Source organism: Macrosteles quadrilineatus, unplaced genomic scaffold (assembly GCF_028750875.1).
Source record: "Macrosteles quadrilineatus isolate MER2022 unplaced genomic scaffold, UCM_ALF_1.0 Scaffold_2__2_contigs__length_208266976, whole genome shotgun sequence".
In the NCBI taxonomy this organism is placed as follows: domain Eukaryota; kingdom Metazoa; phylum Arthropoda; class Insecta; order Hemiptera; family Cicadellidae; genus Macrosteles; species Macrosteles quadrilineatus.
The window spans coordinates 116077970-116098589 of record NW_026542595.1 but is presented as its reverse complement, the minus strand read 5'-3'; the positions used below and the strand labels follow the sequence as shown (position 1 = coordinate 116098589).

At 32.6% G+C, this 20620-nt stretch overlaps 1 protein-coding gene across 1 annotated transcript in view; it reads left to right on the top strand.

The window, feature by feature from the left end:
* LOC128985982 (FMRFamide-related neuropeptides-like) overlaps positions 1 to 19470 on the top strand; it is a 117264-nt gene extending 97794 nt beyond the window's left edge. Inside the window, exon 3 of the mRNA XM_054406013.1 lies at positions 18013 to 19470. Within this exon, the coding sequence (XP_054261988.1) occupies positions 18016 to 19350 (1335 nt within the window). The 5' untranslated portion in view covers positions 18013 to 18015 and the 3' untranslated portion in view covers positions 19351 to 19470. The remainder of the gene's footprint in view (positions 1 to 18012) is intronic.
* The last annotated feature ends 1150 nt before the right edge of the window (positions 19471 to 20620 follow it).

Sequence of the window (20620 nt, the reverse complement as noted above, 5' to 3'; positions counted from 1 at the left end):
ATGTTTTTTAAATAATGGTAAAACATATATCACCTCAACTAACTATTGGCTGCTGCGCAGCTCACGTCGGTGCCATTGAATGAGAATGAGACATTCTTACTAGAACCGTTGTTGTATCAAACCCATGGTAGAATTTTATGAAGAAGACCTCTCTGATTAGTATTGAACATGCAGTGTATAACTTGGCAAGCATGTTTTCCTGTTGGTTTGGTTTTGTTTGCCTATCTGTTTAGTGTTGCAGAAGATGTTTGCTTTCAACTGCTTAGTTCTTATATGCTGATATGTTTGTTTTTTTTATTTTAATTTTTAGTCAGTTTGTGCATACTTTATTAGATGCTATGACTTAGCCTTGTCTGCATTAAATGGCCGAATACATTATTAGAATTTGATTTATAACTTTAGCTTAGTTATAAAATCAAGTCAGTATTACTTGATAAAAAGTATCAAAGATTAAAATTAACATAGAATTTAGTTAAAAAAATTAAAATATGCAACGAAAAATACAAATGTGTATCAATTAATTATACCAGTAAAGCGTAGCGGGCCATGCAGATTCAGATTTTACATGTAAAAATAAGTCGAAAATGTAGAATAACTTTTTTTTCGATTTCGGGTTAGTTTAGCCATATTCCGCCATTTTGTATTTTTTTTTAAATAACTAATATCTCAAATACCCTTAGACATATTTTGATAAAAATTGGTAAAAACTTTTAAGTCTGCTGGTATGAACGTTCTCCGAAAATATCTTGATCAGGCTCATCAAATTTCAAAATGGCGGCCATTTAAAATTTGTAAAGTAAAATTCCATGTAATACAACGTTTCATAAAAATATCTCCAAGGGTTTTTGAGTTATTAATTATTTTCTAAAAAATACAAAAAGGTGGATTTACGGCTAAATAAAACCGAAATCGAAAAAAGTTATTCTACATTTTGACTTATTTTTGCATGTTAAATCTGAATCTGCATAGATCACTACGCTTTACTGGAACATCCTGAAGGTTAATACCCTAGTAAACTTTTGTTTTGAAGAAAAATCTTTAAAAAAATTTTCAAAGACTCAACATTCCTACATTTACCAGCAATACACCTTGCGGTTAGCATTATTACATTGAAATGAACGATTTCTTACTGCTAACACAACATATATTGAACAAAGAACAAAGTTTCGAGCGAGAACCAAAGCAAAGGTTGGTACAAAGGTGCCTTCTCACATCACACCCGGGGTTAGGTCCTAATTAACACATCCACCGGACGACCGCTTTGTTTTTACAGGCTCTCACTTACAAACAATCTCATTTACAGAACCGCTAACGAACCTTGGCAAAAAGTAACAACCGACGTTCAAATGTTTAATTTGTAAATTTAATTTTTAACTTTGTCAACCTGACTCTTCTAGTCTAGAGAAACGATAAAAAAGAGGTTGGAGTTTCAAGTTTTTGTCGAAAAAATTAAAAATGTAAACTAGCTAAAACAATTACTCATATTAGTTTATTTTACCAATTAATTTTAGGCTGTAAGAAACATATGTAATCTAAAGCTCTAATGGCGATTTAGCTCAATTTAAACTTTAGAAAAGGACTCAAGAAGCATGAAGAGGATGAAAATTAATAAAAGAAGAGAAGCAGAATTTAATATAACTGAGAACGTAAAAAAATCTTGCGTCAAAACATAAATAAGAAGATAAAAAATCACACTGATATAACTGTTTTATATAAATATGGTTTAACATTTTTCAGTTTTTTGTACACTTTATATTTATCTATTACATTTACATAGTGAGTTACATCTAATAATATTAACTTTTATTATTTTACAGTTGGATTATCAACTCAAACATCACGACGCAAATTAAAACAAACACGCTACATTCCAGTAAACATCAGCTGTTTCATTACGTACGTGGGATATGTAAACATTTACTTGTCAGACCACTGCAATGTCACAGTTACACTAGAATTCTCCTGTGACGTGATGACTAACTACTCTCAGTGGCAATCCCTGTACAGTCGTTGTCCAACACATGGTCTTTTGCATTGTTATTTATGACGAGAACCTTTACCATATGTTATTATTGTAAAGAAATACGGTAGGGTACAAAATTGTGCATGTTATGTATGGATTTATGATATGTTTTGTCAGATTTGGAATGTATAATATAAACGAATTATTCTACGAATAAAACTACTGATTGAAAATATTGAAATTACGTCGATTGTGTATCCATACCATTATTATAATTTTTTTTTAAGCTAACATAAAATAAGTATAATAGTTTTAAGTATTTATTTCACTGTTAAACCAAAGGTTGCTAACAATTGCCTCATTACTTCGGGGACAACATTTTGGTATAGCCAAGTAAAATAGTCAGTATTTGATCGGAACCATTACACTCTATATCGAGTTATCTTTGCTAACTAGTAACAACTAATGTTTTCCCCTTTGTATATTGAGATTTGCCAGTATACTGTGGATGGCTTGTTATAAACATACGTTACAAATCTTTTGCCTACTTTTTCCTTGTTATTTTGTTCAACTAACATAGCTACTGGGCAACCCAAAGGCAAATGTTAATTTGTTAAATGTTAAAATGAGTTGTGTAGCGAAATACGAATTTTCTTGGATAGTGTTGTAGGCAATCACGTTTTTAAGACTATAAGCATCTAGATCTAAAATTTAGTCAAAATACTTCCGCTGGATTTCGATATATATTATATAGTGTAGACCGACATACAGACATAGCTCGTAGAGTGTAGGATTATCAATTGAAGTAACCTGTTTACCTATTCGAAATTACAAAAACTACTTTGTGGGTCATCTTATTCACGTACATAATGTACTGCCTTTAAAGAATGAGCACAGAATTAAAGTAAGAGTATTACAATAGATTAATACTCTATCATAGTACTTTAGAGTAAAATTTATGTTTTGTCGGTGGTGGCCTAAGAGGAAATAGACAGCGCAGTACGATTTTACTGCCACATCTGTTTCTTGTGTTTATAATGTAAGGTTATGCATGTTTATCCACCTAGCTTGTACTCTACTTCTGTTACGTTAGTTTGTGTACATTTGAGTCAATGTATCCTAAGCTAACACGCATACCAATTAAGTAGTAACTAAGTCAATAAAGTGTGCATTAGTTGCGAAACAATATATGTTCAACAAGTGAATTTTTTTGCAATATCAATAAAGGTATGAATAAAAGATTGTAAGTCTTCAGTTAAAATCAGCAGAATGATTAGTAGAGTTTGTATAATATATGTCTAAGGATTATAGGAAAAAATTTAATATTTTTTTATAGAATCAGTTTATAAAGGGGGGGGGGGTGTTGTAATTGATGGGGGAGGGAACGAGAAAGAAGGAAGAGTGTCGCTTTCCCCCTTGGGGCTATAATTCTGTGTTTGTATACTTTTCTGTGTGCAGAGAAAATCCTTTGTTGTAGAATTTAACTAAATTATCTCTAAACAAAAATTATTGTACTGAAACACCTTTTAAGAAGTTTAGTAATAGTGTTATATCAGAAAGCTTTCTGTATTCTACTAGTTTTGATATTTTATTTATTTTACTGAGATCGACTTTTTTTAATTATTGTATTTTGGAATTTTAAAATTAGCTTTTACATCCGTTATAAATAAAAATACGTGGATAATGTTATTAACGTATTCAGGAATGTTAAATGTGTTGGTTTATTTTTTGAAAGACATGAGTTTGTTTTGAAAGTAGACGTCTTAAACTCCAAAAAAAAAAAACACAGCTTGAGTGATGTGAAACCACTCAGACAAAGAGACTGACAAACATGAAAATATTCCTCCTCCAGTCACAACATTACGTTCGCTACACACATCACATTTCATCTTGGCTATACAATTGTTGGTCAAAAGAAAAAAAAGATCTCTCATCAACATAACATTTATTTTTCTACTCGTAAACGATAACTAAACTAAACATAGACTACCAGTAGACTAAAACAGACGAAGACTAAGATTGTAGATAAAGACTTCAAAAATTTGTACTACTAGTTTTATAGTCTAGTTTTTTGGTCCATATACACCTAATTTGACCTAATACACATATATGCCTACATATATACACCTTTTTTACCTAATTTAAAATGACCCAAGCTTTTCAATGATGACACAAAGAAATATCAGCATCAGCATACGTCAGAGCTTATTTAGCTTTCCCTTTGTCGATCCATCGTAGAGTAAATATTCTCAAGACATTTGGTTTATAAATTATTCCAGTCCTTTCAGAATCCTCTGTCTTGTATTTGATGTATTTATTTTTATATATTTGCTATCTTTTTTAACTATAAAAGAGTTTTGTCTGATAAGATTTGTTATATAAAGCTAAACATTCTGTCTACATGGTCCAATTGTAGAGATTTTTATGTCGAAGTGTATATGCGTCTTGTGTGAATATATTAGGTAAAGAAAAAAAAACAGTACAAGAATCAACTATATACATAAATTTATGTATATAAATGGTGAACAAGGAGATCCCAGTGTTGGTGCGTTCACACTCCCCGGGTATCAGTGGAGAGTTGAAAAAAGAACTAGAGGACGCCAAGAAAGACGGCAGGGAGTTGCACCGAGACAAAAAGTCATCATATTTGTCTTGCTTTCACATTCTGACATTCTGAGCCACCGACTCACCACATAAGATTATATATATCAATGAAAAGTCTAAATTTTTACCACCATTCCCAAACAAAAATTCCCTTAAATCACTCTTATGTCTTAACTTTTATGTACACTGCTGGCCGCAGGGTCGGCAAATGTTGCAGAGAGATCCACTCTCTTAAAAAAAGAACACTACTCCGTTAGTGCAATCATTGCAAAACCCAATCTGCAATAAAAAATCTGCTTGTTGTGGAAAAAGGGTGATCCACCAAATTCTCCCTTTGTCTTACCAAATATTTAGTCCTTTGTGATCTTCAAAAATGTAGTAACCCGACGAAAAACTGTTCACCTTTCCGAAACAAAAGGAAAGTATGCTCAGCACTCTTTTTTGAACAACTACATATGGTTTTGGGAGTGTCAATGTATTATAAATGAGTAAAATAAATCAATAATATTTATGTTTAAGATGTACATGTTAATTAATTGATTATGATTGTATCCCTTTAGGTAAAACCAAGTTCACCTTCGCGAAATGAAAGAAGACTATACCCAGCACTCTTTTTAATCTCAGATTAAACATGGTTGTAGGAGTTTTAGTTCAAGTATTATAACTGAGCGAAACGTCTCAATTAAATTCATATACATATTTCATGACAACAATTTATTTTGATTTGAATCCCTTTAGGTGAAGCCAAAATTGGTTTTGAAAAACTCACAATTACATGAATACAATGTAAAAAAATAGTAGCTTTTATGTATACATTGTACCCCTATTCAAAAAGGAAAAAATATTTTTTCAATCAATAATTTAAAGAAACGCGATCATGCTCCAGAATCGGAAAGTGATCAGCAGGGAAAACGGAAAACGCCCTCATGGTACATCAAAAAATCCCTGACTAACAAGATTCGAACCCGGTCCACAACACAAACCAACGCTGTTAACTAAATCAAGGAAATTCCCAATACAATGACATTTACATCCATATCAATTTTTCCAGTTGATACTCGTACACAAATTATGTATTGACGATCTACTAATAATGTATCACCTCATCTCAACTTTAGAGACGTGTATACCCAGGTCTAGTTGTTGCTCATTACCTATACAAGGATCTTCACCTTGGGAGGGCCTCGCATTACATGGAGATTAATGTTTGCAACTTGCGCGCCGCGGAGATTATAATCTGTTACTCATGTTACACCGTGGAAAATATGTTGACAAAACATAGATTGTTATCTTAATTGGATAAAACTTTCTGTTAGTTGGATCAAGCTTTTTAAATAAATTTCTCATTTAGTCTTGAGCTATTTATATTGTTTGGAAATTAGCTTACTACGTGCGTTATTTAGTTATATGTCCATAGCTGAGTTTGTAACCTTATTTTACAGTTAGGAGAGGGTGTGCCACATTGAGAAAAAATTCTGTTTAATTTTTTTTGTATTGGATGTACTTTAATCAGAGGATCGTATACAATATCTTTATCAATTGAACACATATTTCTGGAATTTTAAAGGAATTCCTCAAATGAAAATAATGTTTATTGAATTTTGTTAAACACCTGCAAGTGTCACATAGTGTCCAAATCCCGGGTCACAATGAGACAAGGAAAAAAGCAAGACTTGGACAAATTATTTTGGCTTTATTAATCACACATTTGAACCATGGAAATCATATAATCATAATATTTTCGTTGCCTTAGATTTAGGATACCAAGAAGCTTATCTTGACTAAATAAAATAATTAATATTTATCTTGTCTAAGAAACTTACAAATGAACGAAATCTTACAATGGCTCCTATGGTTTTTGGAAGAGGCAAAATAGTTTTAATGACGAAAAACTGTGCAATCAAAGGTCTGCACATTCACACACACATCAAGCAGGTTCTCAAATTTGTCTAACATTTAAACTTATTTGGAGGTTAGAAACATCAACCAGAATACAGCATTACATCAATAAGGACAAGACCTTTTTGCTACGTCAATAACTGAAAATATTTAACAAATCTGAAAATAATATTCAGTTTAAAAGGGCAGAAAAATAAACTTCTTCAAAAACAGGATTTTGATGTACTTTAGTTCTGCCAGCAGTAGTGTATTGAAGTGAGCTTTCGACAGCTGCTGCCCATCGATGTTTAGACTATATACACCAATAATGCTACCAGAGTTCAGGAGCTTTTGGGCAGCTCTAACAGAAAAAAGGTCGAATGGGACCCACCCTCTCCTACTCATATCAAGTGAGGGAAAATATGGTGTAGACAATACAATAGATTGCAATCTTAATTACACAACATTCTGTTGGATCAAGCTGTTTTAATTAAATTCTAGCATTGTCTTTCAGTATATGGAGTGTTTATTTTTCCAATTTAGAATGCAAATAATAGATCCAATCAAATACGGCTGTTGGAAATGATCCTTCTATGCGCGTTTGTTATATTTCCATAACCAAGTTTGTACACATTTTATTTTACAAGTGAAGGAAAATATGGCGTTGGTATAACATTAGAGATTGTAATCTTAATTGGGTACATTCCGTTGGATCAAGGTTTTTAAATTAAATTCTCGTATTGTCTTGAGCTACATGTACTTTTTATTAATTTAAAATAAAATTTATGGATTCAATTAACTAAGCCGTCGCAACGTTGTAGTCTTGTTTAGTTACATTTACCATTGTTCAAAAACTGGGTTGTAATATTTTTTCACAATCTTTAAGCTTCTGGACAAGTACTATTCAATATGAAAGCTTATCGTGAAGTTTAATCAGAGGATCCATTTGAATGGGGTTGTAAATGATTAACTTCAGTTTTTGTTTTTAAAATTCTAAAGGAGTTTTGTAAAATAGCTCATTTTATAATAATTATTCCATAACTGTAAACCAACTAGTGTACGTAAACTTTTAATTCTATTACAGTATCGATGCCAAATGGTACACACACATACATAACAAGAAGCATTACCAATAACACTCTGAAACTACCAAAAGTAAATAAAGCTATTTTTCGTCACTCTTTTCAATGTCTAGGACCAAAATACTATAATTATCTACCACTTCAAATAAAGAATAGTTTAAATTTAAAGCAGTTTAGCAAAGCAACGATAATTTGAATTTCTTCTCAGCAGGACATGAATTATATCAATAAGATTCTGTTGTAATAACTTTCACTGTTTATAAATACCAGATGTCAGAGAAACACCATCAGATGCACAGTTCAAGCGAAATACAATGTTTTATAACAGCTGATAGTCTATAAATTACAACGTCATGTTAGCGGATAGGTTAGTAAAAACTGGTTACACTACTGGATCAAGTAGCCAGTCATATTTCCCTACATGTATTGTAAACATGTGGTTTTTTGTGGGAAATAAACTTCATTTATGCATATAATGCAATACATACAGACTTTTTAACAGTAAATTTGTTTGTTGCAATGTATGAAAGTGTGTCTATTCTGTCAAATATTCCCAGTCCGACATCTAAGGTAGAGATTGACAGTTGTTGACGTCACAAGTTACAAACAATCACAGAACAATCATTGAGTGATAACATGATTGCATCGCTGTTGTTCACCAACCGATCTATTTGTCGTACTTTGCTTGTACTGTAAAGGTTAATATTTCCTTATAAAGCTTCGATACGACTGAGTTGCCTAGAAAATGATTACATGTTAATTATTAAAAAAAAACTATTAGTGAACTATTGGTTTTTGTATTTTTATGCTAGTAGCGAAACAAGTATTTTATTCCAGTATGATATTTTATTTCATTGTTAGTCTCCAGAATTGTGAAACTAAAGAGTAATCAGGATCACGTGTCTTCACACCAATTTAGAAAAGGAATTGTTTTAAACGTGAGGTATGTTACCTTGATTATCCTTGTATTTTACTTTTTTTAGATACACACTTAATAAAAACACTTTGGTGGAATCAGAATTTGACTTTTTTTTCAAAATGGCGGCTCTTTGTGTGAATAGTTTTGTATGATTTTGAAAACCCTGCATTTTTCTTGAAAATCAATATTATATACATTCTCTAAATTATTACAGGATTAATCATAAAAATATTAAACAATCTTGGAACACGTACTTTATATTGTTATATTCCTTTAAACCGACAAAATTCCCATATTTTTTATTTTGTCCCATTAAGTATCCCTGCTGCGAACACTGAGAAAGGTACGAAACATCTCCGGTTATATTACCCATGTCTGAGCGAGATGGCGTGTTTCCTGTATTAGGCTTGGGCGTAACACGGTAGATGATTACCGTACGAGAAAGACACTGAAAACTGTTATTATTTCACAACTAGTCTCCTGGTACTTTTTAATATACTTGATGCATTTCTTTTCTATAAGTAATTGACATAATTACAAAAAAGTTATATTCTGTCCTGTGAACCACAATATTTTTTTGTAAATGTGATAATTTTTAATGTAAATTAGTAGAGTAATAAAAATTCATTTGTTAGTTTATTTGTTGAAAAATAAATTTTTTATTAAATATTAAAAGATTGAGCTAAACATTTTGAGACTATCCCACAAATGACCATTAAATATAAGTTGATAGGTAAGTTATATGATTATGTAGAGGCAAAATATTACAAAAGAAGTATATAATTATTTAAGATGGGGACGCTATTATGTCCGTATTTTAACCCAAATATGAGTGAAGGATAAGTAGGATAAGTAGGATGAGTGGCGCGATCTTGTAGTCTTGTTAGTGACTAAGGTTAAGTATAAGGACAGCCTTGATTGAAAAAAATATATATTTCGAATCACTAGTACTTCTAGTTTTCACTTAGGTAATATTTTTATAGCTTTTGTTGTTTGTTTGGTTCACATAGTTTTCAATAAAAAAAAAAACAAATCCGTTTTATGGGAATTATAATTTTATCTAAATATACTTTATACACTAATACATGAATAACAGTTGAAAGTTTACCTCTTTTGTATATCATAAAGGTAGTGATAATACAATGGAGGACCTACAGTAATAATACAAATATTGTTCCTGGGTGTGTTTTCTCGCCAATAATACAACTACAAATGCAAATAAACCAGAATACAAACTATTGGCTTACCTGTAATATTAGTAAACGAAAAGGGTAAACAAGTTATTTGTGTTCATATGAAATGCGGATCGAAATAAATTCAGATGTCTAAATAAAACCTGCAAATATTTTTAAAAGAATAAATAAAAGGTGAAATTAAGTTAAAATGCCATTTTATAAAATGTTCCTAATAAATTACAAGTGATGAAATCATGAGCTGGACTAAAACAGTTGTGTTTTGGTACACAATTAATTTGTTTTTTTATCATAGTTTAGGCTTAATAAAATTAAGTGTGTTGAAGTTGTTTTGTGTGTATTTCTATGCATAAAAAATCAACACATAATTCTCATGCAGGGTGTATTGCTACTGGTTTTGGTAAAAGAATTGAAAATGTAACAATATGTGTTTGCTATATAGAGCAATATTTTGAACCAGCGTTTCATCAAATCAACAAATTTTTTAGACACAACAACAAACTTACTATCGATATATACAAGTATAAAAAGAATTGTCCACATACTTTCCTAGTAATGGAATAAAGTACCAAACTAATACAACTGTATATTTCAAAATTATCCCCTAAAGGACTTGTTAATATAATGGTAATTTGAAGTAGTAATGTAAACATTGTTTCTAGCTGCCTTCTCAATATCATAACAACACATTGTTATTCAGAATACAAATGGTACTTATTTCTGTTTGTAGAAGAAATGAAAAGGTAAAGGTGTCGACATTATCTAGCTAAGATATCTCTAATTTTATTGTTGAAACATTTTAACATAAAATATGGAAATGGATTGCTGAATGTTTAATGAACTGAGGAAAGATATTCTCTGTGGGAATTTCAGCTTCTGCTCATTAACTCTTTTTTTTATTTTTACAACTAAGAACCCTGAGACAAAACTATATGAATAGTTTTGTGAACGATTTTTCCCTCAGACAATTGTTGTTAGTTTAAAATATAAAAATTAAAATAATTGATGTAAGCCTAAATTACATGTGACTTCATGTTGTCACAAATACTAGAGACTGTGACAACATAGTTCCAAGGTGAATTTGTTTTGTAATGTAAAAAACTTGTATTTGGGAATAAAGTCATTATTTCATTACATTATATAACTTTAAAGGGTGGGTACAACACAAATTGTTCAGGTAAATACAACACTCCATTGTATAGTAACCAAAATTCTTTTAATGAACGGGTTACTAAGGAGTTATAACATTGGTTATTGGAACAGATTGGTATAGATCACAAACATTAACAAATTAAGTCAACCCGTAAACAGACAATCGTAACATTTGCTTTGGACGTTAATTGACAGTTTTATTTGTTTATAGAAACAGGTTTACATTAGGGCCATCACGTCATTTTTTTATCTTTATGATCCATACAGATGTCTGTTCTAGTTTAAAAAAGATTATAACTTTTCATAATTTCTATTAGTACTCATACTCGCTTAATTTATTCAAGGCGCATATTGTGAAGCAAGTGAAAGCCAAATGATATATAACGCATATGAAATCACAATATGCTTCTTGGTGTATGATATAATATATTATTTAAAAGTAAATTTTCCCCTTGTACTTTTTTAATTTTGTATAAGACAAACGAACATATGTACTAACTTTTTCTTACAGTCATCTGTAGTAAACAAATAAAGAAGCTAACAGATTCATTAGTTTTTAGGATAATTTAGGTGATTTTCGGTATTAGGCCTAGATTTAATTTCCTGAGAATCTGTCTGTTTTCGAAATAACCGCCTGTAAATCATTAATAATTTAAAAACCATTACCCTTAAAACATTATTAGTTTCGCCATACATTTTTCTTACAAAGAAACATCATTACTGTAACAACAATACATCAGTTTCGAAACAGTTATAAGCTTTGTTACCCTATGATAGATATAAATTGCATTTTAATCTTTACTACTTTTACCATAGGGACTTCAAAACTATTATTACCATACAGAATTATTTTATTTGTATTATTTTTCTTCTTTCCTTTTATCACTTTCAGACATTTATTTGGCTTTAGCCTTACACGAACCATGAACCAAGCGTCAAGACAAGACGAATAAACATTTAACAACATTTATATTAAGGAACGCGGCAGCGTTCCGCCCCGCCAAGTCCCCCAGCGGTACACAGCTGCTGCAGTGTATATATACATGACGTGACAAAGTGGCTTTTTTACTCGTCTATAGCTCTGAAGAAACAAAAGCTATTAAAATAATTGTTCATCTACTGGATAGGGGCAATCATTCTCAACAAAATAAAAAAAAGAATTTAAAAAACGGTTGTGTTTGAGCAAAGAAAAACTAGTTTGAAAATTCACAAATTTTCCGTGTTCTCCTTCTTCTCCTTAAATGTTGACGGACCTACAGCCCAAACCACTGGCTCAATTTTAATGTTCTTTATGTTGTGTGAAAGCCCTTAGCGTGTAGATGTGCCTTTTGAGGGTCTAAAGTCGGTACGTTGACCCATAAACCCTTGGCAAGCCCTCAAAGGACGATTTTGGCCCATTTAAATAACATGGGATTAAAATCAAAACAAATCAAAATAAAAAGAAGGACCAGCTGCGATTAAATATCAATAAATTTAAATGTTAGAGAAATTTATAGGAACAGCTGATAATTATTTTAAAACTTGTATAAAGTATTTTTTTCAGGTATACCGAATGATTTGAACTACTTACTATATAAAATTACTTAGAGCAGAGATATTCCCCCCGTGACGGTTCCAAGGGGGGGGGGGCTACAGGGGCTAAAGCCCCCCCTCCTTGGACCCTGGAAAAATAAATTTAAACGTACATTTCGTCCTTAAAACACGCAATGTCTTAAACACACATCAATGTATATTTTATTAAACTTAATAAGCGATAGCAGGAGTAGTATTAAGTTCCACATAGATCAACTTTGTAGACAATAGCACAGCAAATAAAACAATATTACGCAATTGAAAGTTAGTTAGTTGGACACAATTATATACATAAATATGGCTTTAGAAAGTCAGTAAACAGCTTTTAGGACAATATTGCCGTAGCCTACAATATGTTTTGAGATTTTATGAATGCAATCGTCATAGTTAGTATTAAAATGTCTACTTATTCGTGACAAATAAAAATGGGGAAATAGGAGGTTTTGCACACAGAAGTGACTATAGGTAATAAAACATACAGACCTACAGCAGCAATTTTTCATCACGGAGATTCAATATCACGAGGGCATTACACTTGTACCATAAAGACATCTTCAGGTTGGACAACAGCCAATGATGAACAAATATCAAATCAAAGATGGCCCATTGGTTCAAAGAATTTGTACATGCTGTTATTAACAGAACAGTAGAAGCAGCAGTTATTACTTTGTTACAAATACAATTTATTTTATTTTTTTTTTCAGAGAAAAGAGTATTTTTATTTGAACGGTTAATTTTCTACAAAAATAAATAAAATCTAACAAAAAACCACTAAGTGGTACACTTTCCCCGCCAAGTCAGCAATCCAAAAAAGATAATAAATCATTACTTTTTCCGCAAAGAAAAACAATGTAATGTATGTAAGTTTGGCAACTTGGCGGCAGACTTTTGCTTGGTTTTTTTTTTCATTTAAGTTACGTTCGTGGATAATTTCACAAATCAACTTCTCTAATTAATTAGTCCAACTAAGTATAATAATTTCGAGGTAATCAGTAAATATAAAACCATCACTATTATGATTTTATGAAATGTGGCACAAATAAGGTCAAGTTTTGTAAAATAAGCTCTCACCTAGCAATGTACTAATGGGAGAGATACTTGCTCAATGAAACTAGTTTTATGGTATTTTTAAAGTGATCGAGCAAAAGTCTGCCGCCAAGTTGCCAAACTTACATACATTACATTGTTTTTCTTGGCGGAAAAAGTAATGATTTATTATCTTTTTTGGATTGCTGACTTGGCGGGGAAAGTGTACCACTTAGTGGTTTTTTGTTAGATCTTACAATAGGGTAGGAAGTCTTGTATCTAAAGGCATACAGAGTAGGCAATATGGCATAATAATGTATAGAATAATAGTCTCATAATAACGCTATCTAGTCCCCAGGAAGTAATACAAACTATAACTGTATTATCAAATAGAGTACTCTATGTGCTGCTTTTAGACTAAGAGCTCTAATATTTGTGTATATGATAATCCTTGTACCTTGAGACATGAAAACAAGATTTATTTGTATAAAATACTCCAAACTAAGTACAACAGATTGCTTAAAAGTATAATGCTGGATATTTATTGACGCTACTCTAAATAACACAGCTGTTTTAATCCTGTGTTTTAGTTAGTAATTTGACGTTAACATAAAAATACAATGAACCAGACATTTTATACCAGAACGAAAACTATAGTACAACTACCTTATTTTAATCCTACAGATATACAATGCTCTTTAAAATAGCATTTCATTTTTTTGCACTCGTTAATTGTGACAAGCTCAGGAGTTAACTCATAGTTAACTATATCATCTAACTTTGGCCATCGACTTTTATAGTTATAAAATGTTACTTAAATAAAAGCCAACTCAGTATGAGGTTTATTTAACTGAGTTTTATTGGCTTAAAAAACGGAAAATCGCTCATTCTATTTGACTGTAATTCTATTCGCATATATAATGTATACTTAAGTATCCATAATCATTGATGTTACCCTTAAGCTGTTTCGTCAGTTGCTTAAAAGTTTCAAAAATTGCATCAAAATATTTTAAATTAATATAAGCTTCAAATTATTTAAGATATGCACGACACAGGTAAATCTTGTGGAAACAGGAGGTTCTTTAAAGGTAAGCTATCTTGATTTTCCAAAAACATGCTGCGAATGACATGACTAATGCTAGCTATTTTTGGTGCATAAAGGTTAAGGAGTTCAATGGTAAAAGTTGGACGATAAAGGATTCGGTTCAAATGTAGGAATTATGAAAAAACTAAAAGCGGAATTCCGGTCATCCGTTTCCGGTCTTGTTGTCGGACTACAAAATCTCTTCTCAAACCCTCTCATTTCCGTTACTGTCTGCTCATCCTTCTGCTTAGGTTTAGAATATACTTTAATTAATACAATTAGTATAGAGATCTAGCATTGAACAAATATTAATTGAAGGTCAATTACACAATTATTATTGTTTATTCGTAAATTGATACGATGTAGGTATTTTAAAATACAAATTATTAACGAGCCTTTTTTACATTTAAAATAATGGAATAGGTAACGAAATTTTTGATCGACTTAAAGTTTAATAAATATCATACTTAACTATTGGACGACATGCTATGGTTTTGAATGTAGGCAAGGTATTGAGAGAAGTTTGCCATATCAAAGAAACGTTCTGGAGCTAGTGTAATGGATAGCAAGACTTTTGTACTTGGAGTACCGGGTTCGAAACCCGCCAATACCCATTGATTTTAACTATGTGTTAATTCCATCATCTAAATGAAATATTATTTCTTACTACTAAGTTATTGACACAGAACATATTTCTGCATTGCAAAAACTACTAATCTTCGTAATCTTGTAATGGATAGCAAGACTTTAGTACTTGGAGTACCGTGTTCGAAACCCGCCAATACCCATTGATTTTAACTATGTGTTAATTCGATCATCTAAATAAAATATTATTCCTTTCTACTAAGTTATTGACACTGAACATATTTCTGCATTGTAAAAACTACTAATCTTCGTTATCTGAAATAATGTAGCATGGTAAACTTCTTTGCAGTTTTATAATGTATTGAGTAACAACATTTACTTTTGGTCGAAATATTTCTTGCATTGTTTGACTAAAAGTGGGAACTTCCGGTTACTGAACAATAATAAGCTATGTAAATCATCGAGCTGCAAAAACAATGGGAATTTCATTCAAAGTTTTGACACCCGTTGAAAGACAACTATCAAACTTGGTGAAATTTGTTACAGTTTCGGATTTGTTATTCCAACTGCTCAGTCGACCAATATATATAGTAATCTTTTTTAAGAACTATTAGAGCTAAAATAGCAATTGCTAAAAAAATATTTTAAAAAAAATGTAAACGGGAATCAGTTAAAAACTGCACTATACGTTTCTGTAATCAAAATGCAGGTGTGATTGAAACATTAAGTAAGATAATCACTGCTATAACAAGTATTTTAGAAAATTTACATGTACTACCAAATTGGTTAGTATGACGACATATTCATTAATCATTTAGATTTAGAACCGTTACTTGAGATATTGAATTTGGTGAAAGCATGAAAGAAATTTCGAAAAGATAAACCAAACTTTGGAGTTTTTCGTTCAGAAAGATCAACAACGTGGATTGTATTGAAAGCGCTTAACTTTCATAAGTGTTTGTGAAAGTACCTTCAACTGCTGCGGTACTAAAGAAACGTAAACAAAATGCACTAAGAAATAAAACCAGTACAATAGTTATTTGTATCAAATAACTATTATTTGACTAGGTTAAATTAACTTCGTATATTTAATACAATTTATTTACCTTGTATACTCGTATGGCTAAGTCATTTGTAACTGATTTTGGGTAAAAAATAAAATGTAAATGAGGTATTCAAATACATGTTGTACGGAAATGAGTAGCCAATTAAGTCCGAAAGATCCGGACGGAACTTTTAGAGGTTAATGTAAATTTGTTTCCCACAGTAACTAAAACCCATATCAATTTATTTATTACATTATTTACATATCAATTAATTTATTTACAATCAGGTGAAGATCGTATTGAAAATTGTGTAGCATTGTGAATTACATTTTGTATAATACAGTAGATTAAAAGATCCATATTAAATTTTGTTGTGTCCATTACCCAGAAACTAGTAGTTCAAACAATTTAGATGTAATCATTAAAACATTTCACTATAAGGTGTTGAAAGTTTAAATAATTGATCCTGTTATACTTAGTATATTATAAATCACTAACTCGACAAGGAAAGCAATTAATGATGGATTGAGCTCGTTTGTGATTGAAAAAAAGGTTGAAAAAGAATTGAAATGTTTGAAACAACAAGGACTGAACTAATGCTATCGTTATACCATAACGTTTATTCGTCGACGATGTAGATTAAAACACAACACAAACGATGAAACAAGTTCAAAGCGGGGACAAAGAGATGTGTTTCAGTTGTAAACGTTATTCTTTTGACACAGATATGATCAATCATGCCACGTATGCGATTGAAATAAAAATCTTTGGGATTAAAATATAATACAATTTGTTTTGAGAATTTCTTTGCCGTATATTCAAACTGTTCCAAGTGGTGGTAAGAGGTATTTTTTGGGTACTTTCCTGTTAAAGGGAACATTCATTATTATCGATGATTTTTTCTCGATATATCGATATTCTTATTTTCCGATCCATTACAAATTGACAACAACTAACTAATCTTGTTTAGGCTAAAATATTCTAAGCTAACCTAACATAACCAACCAAACTTGCTGGGCCATTTAAAAATTCCGTTTGGGTTTGGTAATAGAAAAGGCAAGTTAAACACGGGATTTGTAAATGTTATAGCAAGTTTGGTTAGTTATGTTAGGTTATTTTTTTTAGAACCGTTTCATTTCATTATTGTTTGTTGATAGTGAACAATATTTATCGCGTAGTTGTCAGCTGATATGTTTCAATTTGTTAATATCGATATATCGAGAAAAAAATCATCGATAATAATGAATGTTCCCTTTAACAGGAAAGTACCATTTTTTGTCAATTGTAGCACTTTTGAGTATTCTTTCGTCCGCGATTTTTACTTCAAGTGCCTTTGTACAGTTAAATAATTATAAGTGAGAATGGTTTATGGTTTAAACCAATAATTAACAATTAAATAATAGGCATACTGTATTTTAGAAATAGTACAGAAAAAACAACTGTTAAGTGTTTCTTTTGTTTTTAGATCAAAACAGCCTTTTTTATGCGATTAGCTTTTGAAATAATTTTTATATGAATGTGTGTGTGTGTGTGTGTGTGAACTTAAAATATTTTTACTTCACTATTCAGCCCAACTAATTTTACACTAATTTTACAGCCCAAGAGTTCTAGTTCCTAAAAACATTTACGATCGCTCTGCACACAAACTATAAAATGCGTAAAATGATCGTTGGAGCTTAAAAAATATCGACAAAGGTAAAACCTTTCAAAATAAATCCCAACTGAAGAACTAAACAAAACACCTGTCTGAATTCTCTTTGAATTATTTGTAAGTGCACACTTAATTAAACCAATCGCTAGAATTCGTAAAAGATACCAATCGAGGCATAAGAACCTGCTTGTAAAACGGAACGGACTGCTTACTTTAATCAATATGAAGGAACTAAGGAGTGTTTGCGTCTGTTGCAGGAGATGAGATCATGGACAGTCGTCATCTGTTTGGTTGTGACTCAACTAGCCGAGCTCGGCTGTGGCAAGAGGTTCGACCCCGCCATGGTGGACCCTCTGATGCGACGGAGTTCCTTGGACAAGAACTTCATGAGGTTCGGCCGATCTAGTCCGTCCTACGAGGAGAAAGTGACGGACGACTCGCCAGGAGACGGCAAAGAGGACTTCCTGAGACCGATGAGAGGAAAAGACAACAACTTCATGCGTTTCGGGCGAGGAAAAGGTGACAACTTCATGAGATTCGGAAGGGGAAAACAAGACAGCTTCATGAGATTCGGCCGTGCGAGGAACGACAATTACATGCGATTCGGAAGAGCCAGGGACAACAACTTTATGAGATTCGGAAGAGCCAGGGATAATAACTTCATGCGATTTGGGAGAGGAAAAGAAGACAATTATGTGAGATTTGGACGTGGGAAGTCAGACAATTTTATGAGATTCGGTAAAGGCGTCAACTACGGGAAACAAGATAGTTTCATGAGACTAGGGAGGGGGAAGCAAGACAGTTTCATGAGATTCGGAAGAGACTTTATTCTAGACAATCCTAAAGAGTTAGAAAGTAATGCGGATGAAGCTAGAGTTGTGCGAGGAAAACAAAACAATTTAATGAGATTTGGAAAGAAATTTGACGAAGACTCGAAAAACGATTTACTTGAAGTCCCCCTGAACCCTAAACAAACTATCAGAATCGTAAGGGGGAAACAAGATAGTTTCATGCGTTTTGGAAAATCCGACAATGAAAACATTCACGGCGAGGAAGATTACAAAGATCCAAACGAGAGTGTGAACAATCTGTTGTCTTTGGAAGAACCGAAGGACGCAAAACCAAACTTTGATCTAGTAGGACTTAACAGTCACACATTAAGCAATCCTTTTATCAGATTCGGGAGAAGCTCTCCAGACGAGAACGTCCAGGAGTTGATTCCGCAAAGGTTGAAACGTTCTGTGAGCTACGAAGAAGAGCAAGAGGATCGAGCTGTTCCTTTCGTTCTACCAGATGACCTTGAGGAAGAATATGTATCACCGATTCGTCAAGAGGATTACAACAACAGGAAGAAACGTTCTTTGGTACATCACACTACAGAGTCTCCAGATTTAGATGATTCCGTTGTAGACTATATTTCTGCTAAACTTCGCCTCCGTTCCTCCGCACCTGAGTATGAATCTTCCCTCCTCTCTGCAGGACTTCCGAACGTCATCGTCGGTCCAGAGTTCTCCCTCCTGCCCAACCTCGACCCTCCGGCGTCCATGATGAAGAGGAGTCGCCCCGGAGACAAGAGCTTCTTACGCCTTGGGTAGAAACAGCTGACTTCTAAATTGTTACGAGACTGTTTGTATTTCCTCAAAGTATATTTTATTTTACCTGATTGCAGATTAAATATATGGCCGAGCATTTAAAAATACAGTTATTAAATTTCATATTTGTTACGCCTGTCTAGACTTTATTACCCTAATAAAGGTTTGTTGTTACTAAGTGTGTAGGTAACACCTTGTGTTGCTTAGTCTATGGTAACACTAAAACTAAACTAAATGGAAATTCTTCTTTGTTAAGAATTTACAGCATCATCTGCTTAACATTTTATGGTGGTGATAAAAAATATTACCAAAATAGATATCGATAACACAATCTAAAACGTTTAATTAAACAGACAATACTACAGATAATTTCAAAAACTATATTTAGGCCTTAACAGGCATCTTTGGAACCAGCATGGAAGCGCGTAGTAACAGTAAGTGATGGTTTGTCTTCTCACTGAGTATCCACTTAAAAAAATGTTTTAACTTTGTAACACAAACTAGACACTAAAGCTGCGATACTAAAAGGGGCTTTCACCCAACAGCTCATCGGACACAGCTGTTTCGTGGCCTACCTTCACATAGGGAAGTCAGAGAGCCCAGAATGTCAGTATGGTGACTACCATACAACGACGATGTACAGCATACCTTTTTCCATTGTGTAAAGTGGGAAGTAGTAAGAAGGAACGTTGAAACGATTGTTAGTCCGGTGTCGCTGTAAACACTCGTCCATTTAAAATTTACAGTACCGTAAAGAGGAACGCTGTGTCTGCATTCTCGAGGGGAGCATAAAGTTAATAGACCTGAACAGCTGTGATGCACCATAACCGTGCGGCAATGTCCACCAAGGAAGAAAATTAACAAGGAGGAATTAAAACAGCTTGTACACATTCAAACTTGCATATTACAAGAGACACGTAAGATTAGAATTCTTGTAGAGGATATAGCCAAGCGACTAGAGTCAAAGAGTTGTCCACCTCCGTCCTGTGATGGTGTGCTAGGAGTGCTCGGGCTGGCCGGCATAGCTAGTGCGTTGTATCACGTGTGGTGTAGGGGGTGCAGCTGAACCTGATGGACCATCGTAGCTGAAATACCGTCTCTGGCGTACTAAGTATATTGAAGTATTGCAAACAGCCTTTCCGAGAGGGTTACCATTGCCTAGAATGAAAGGTTTTTAGTAGGTAAAATTTCCACAGACCAGGGTATAATAGATCTTTAGACCCTGAAGTTCCACAAAGCATCTCCCTATTGTATAAAAGCCAAAAAGAGGCTC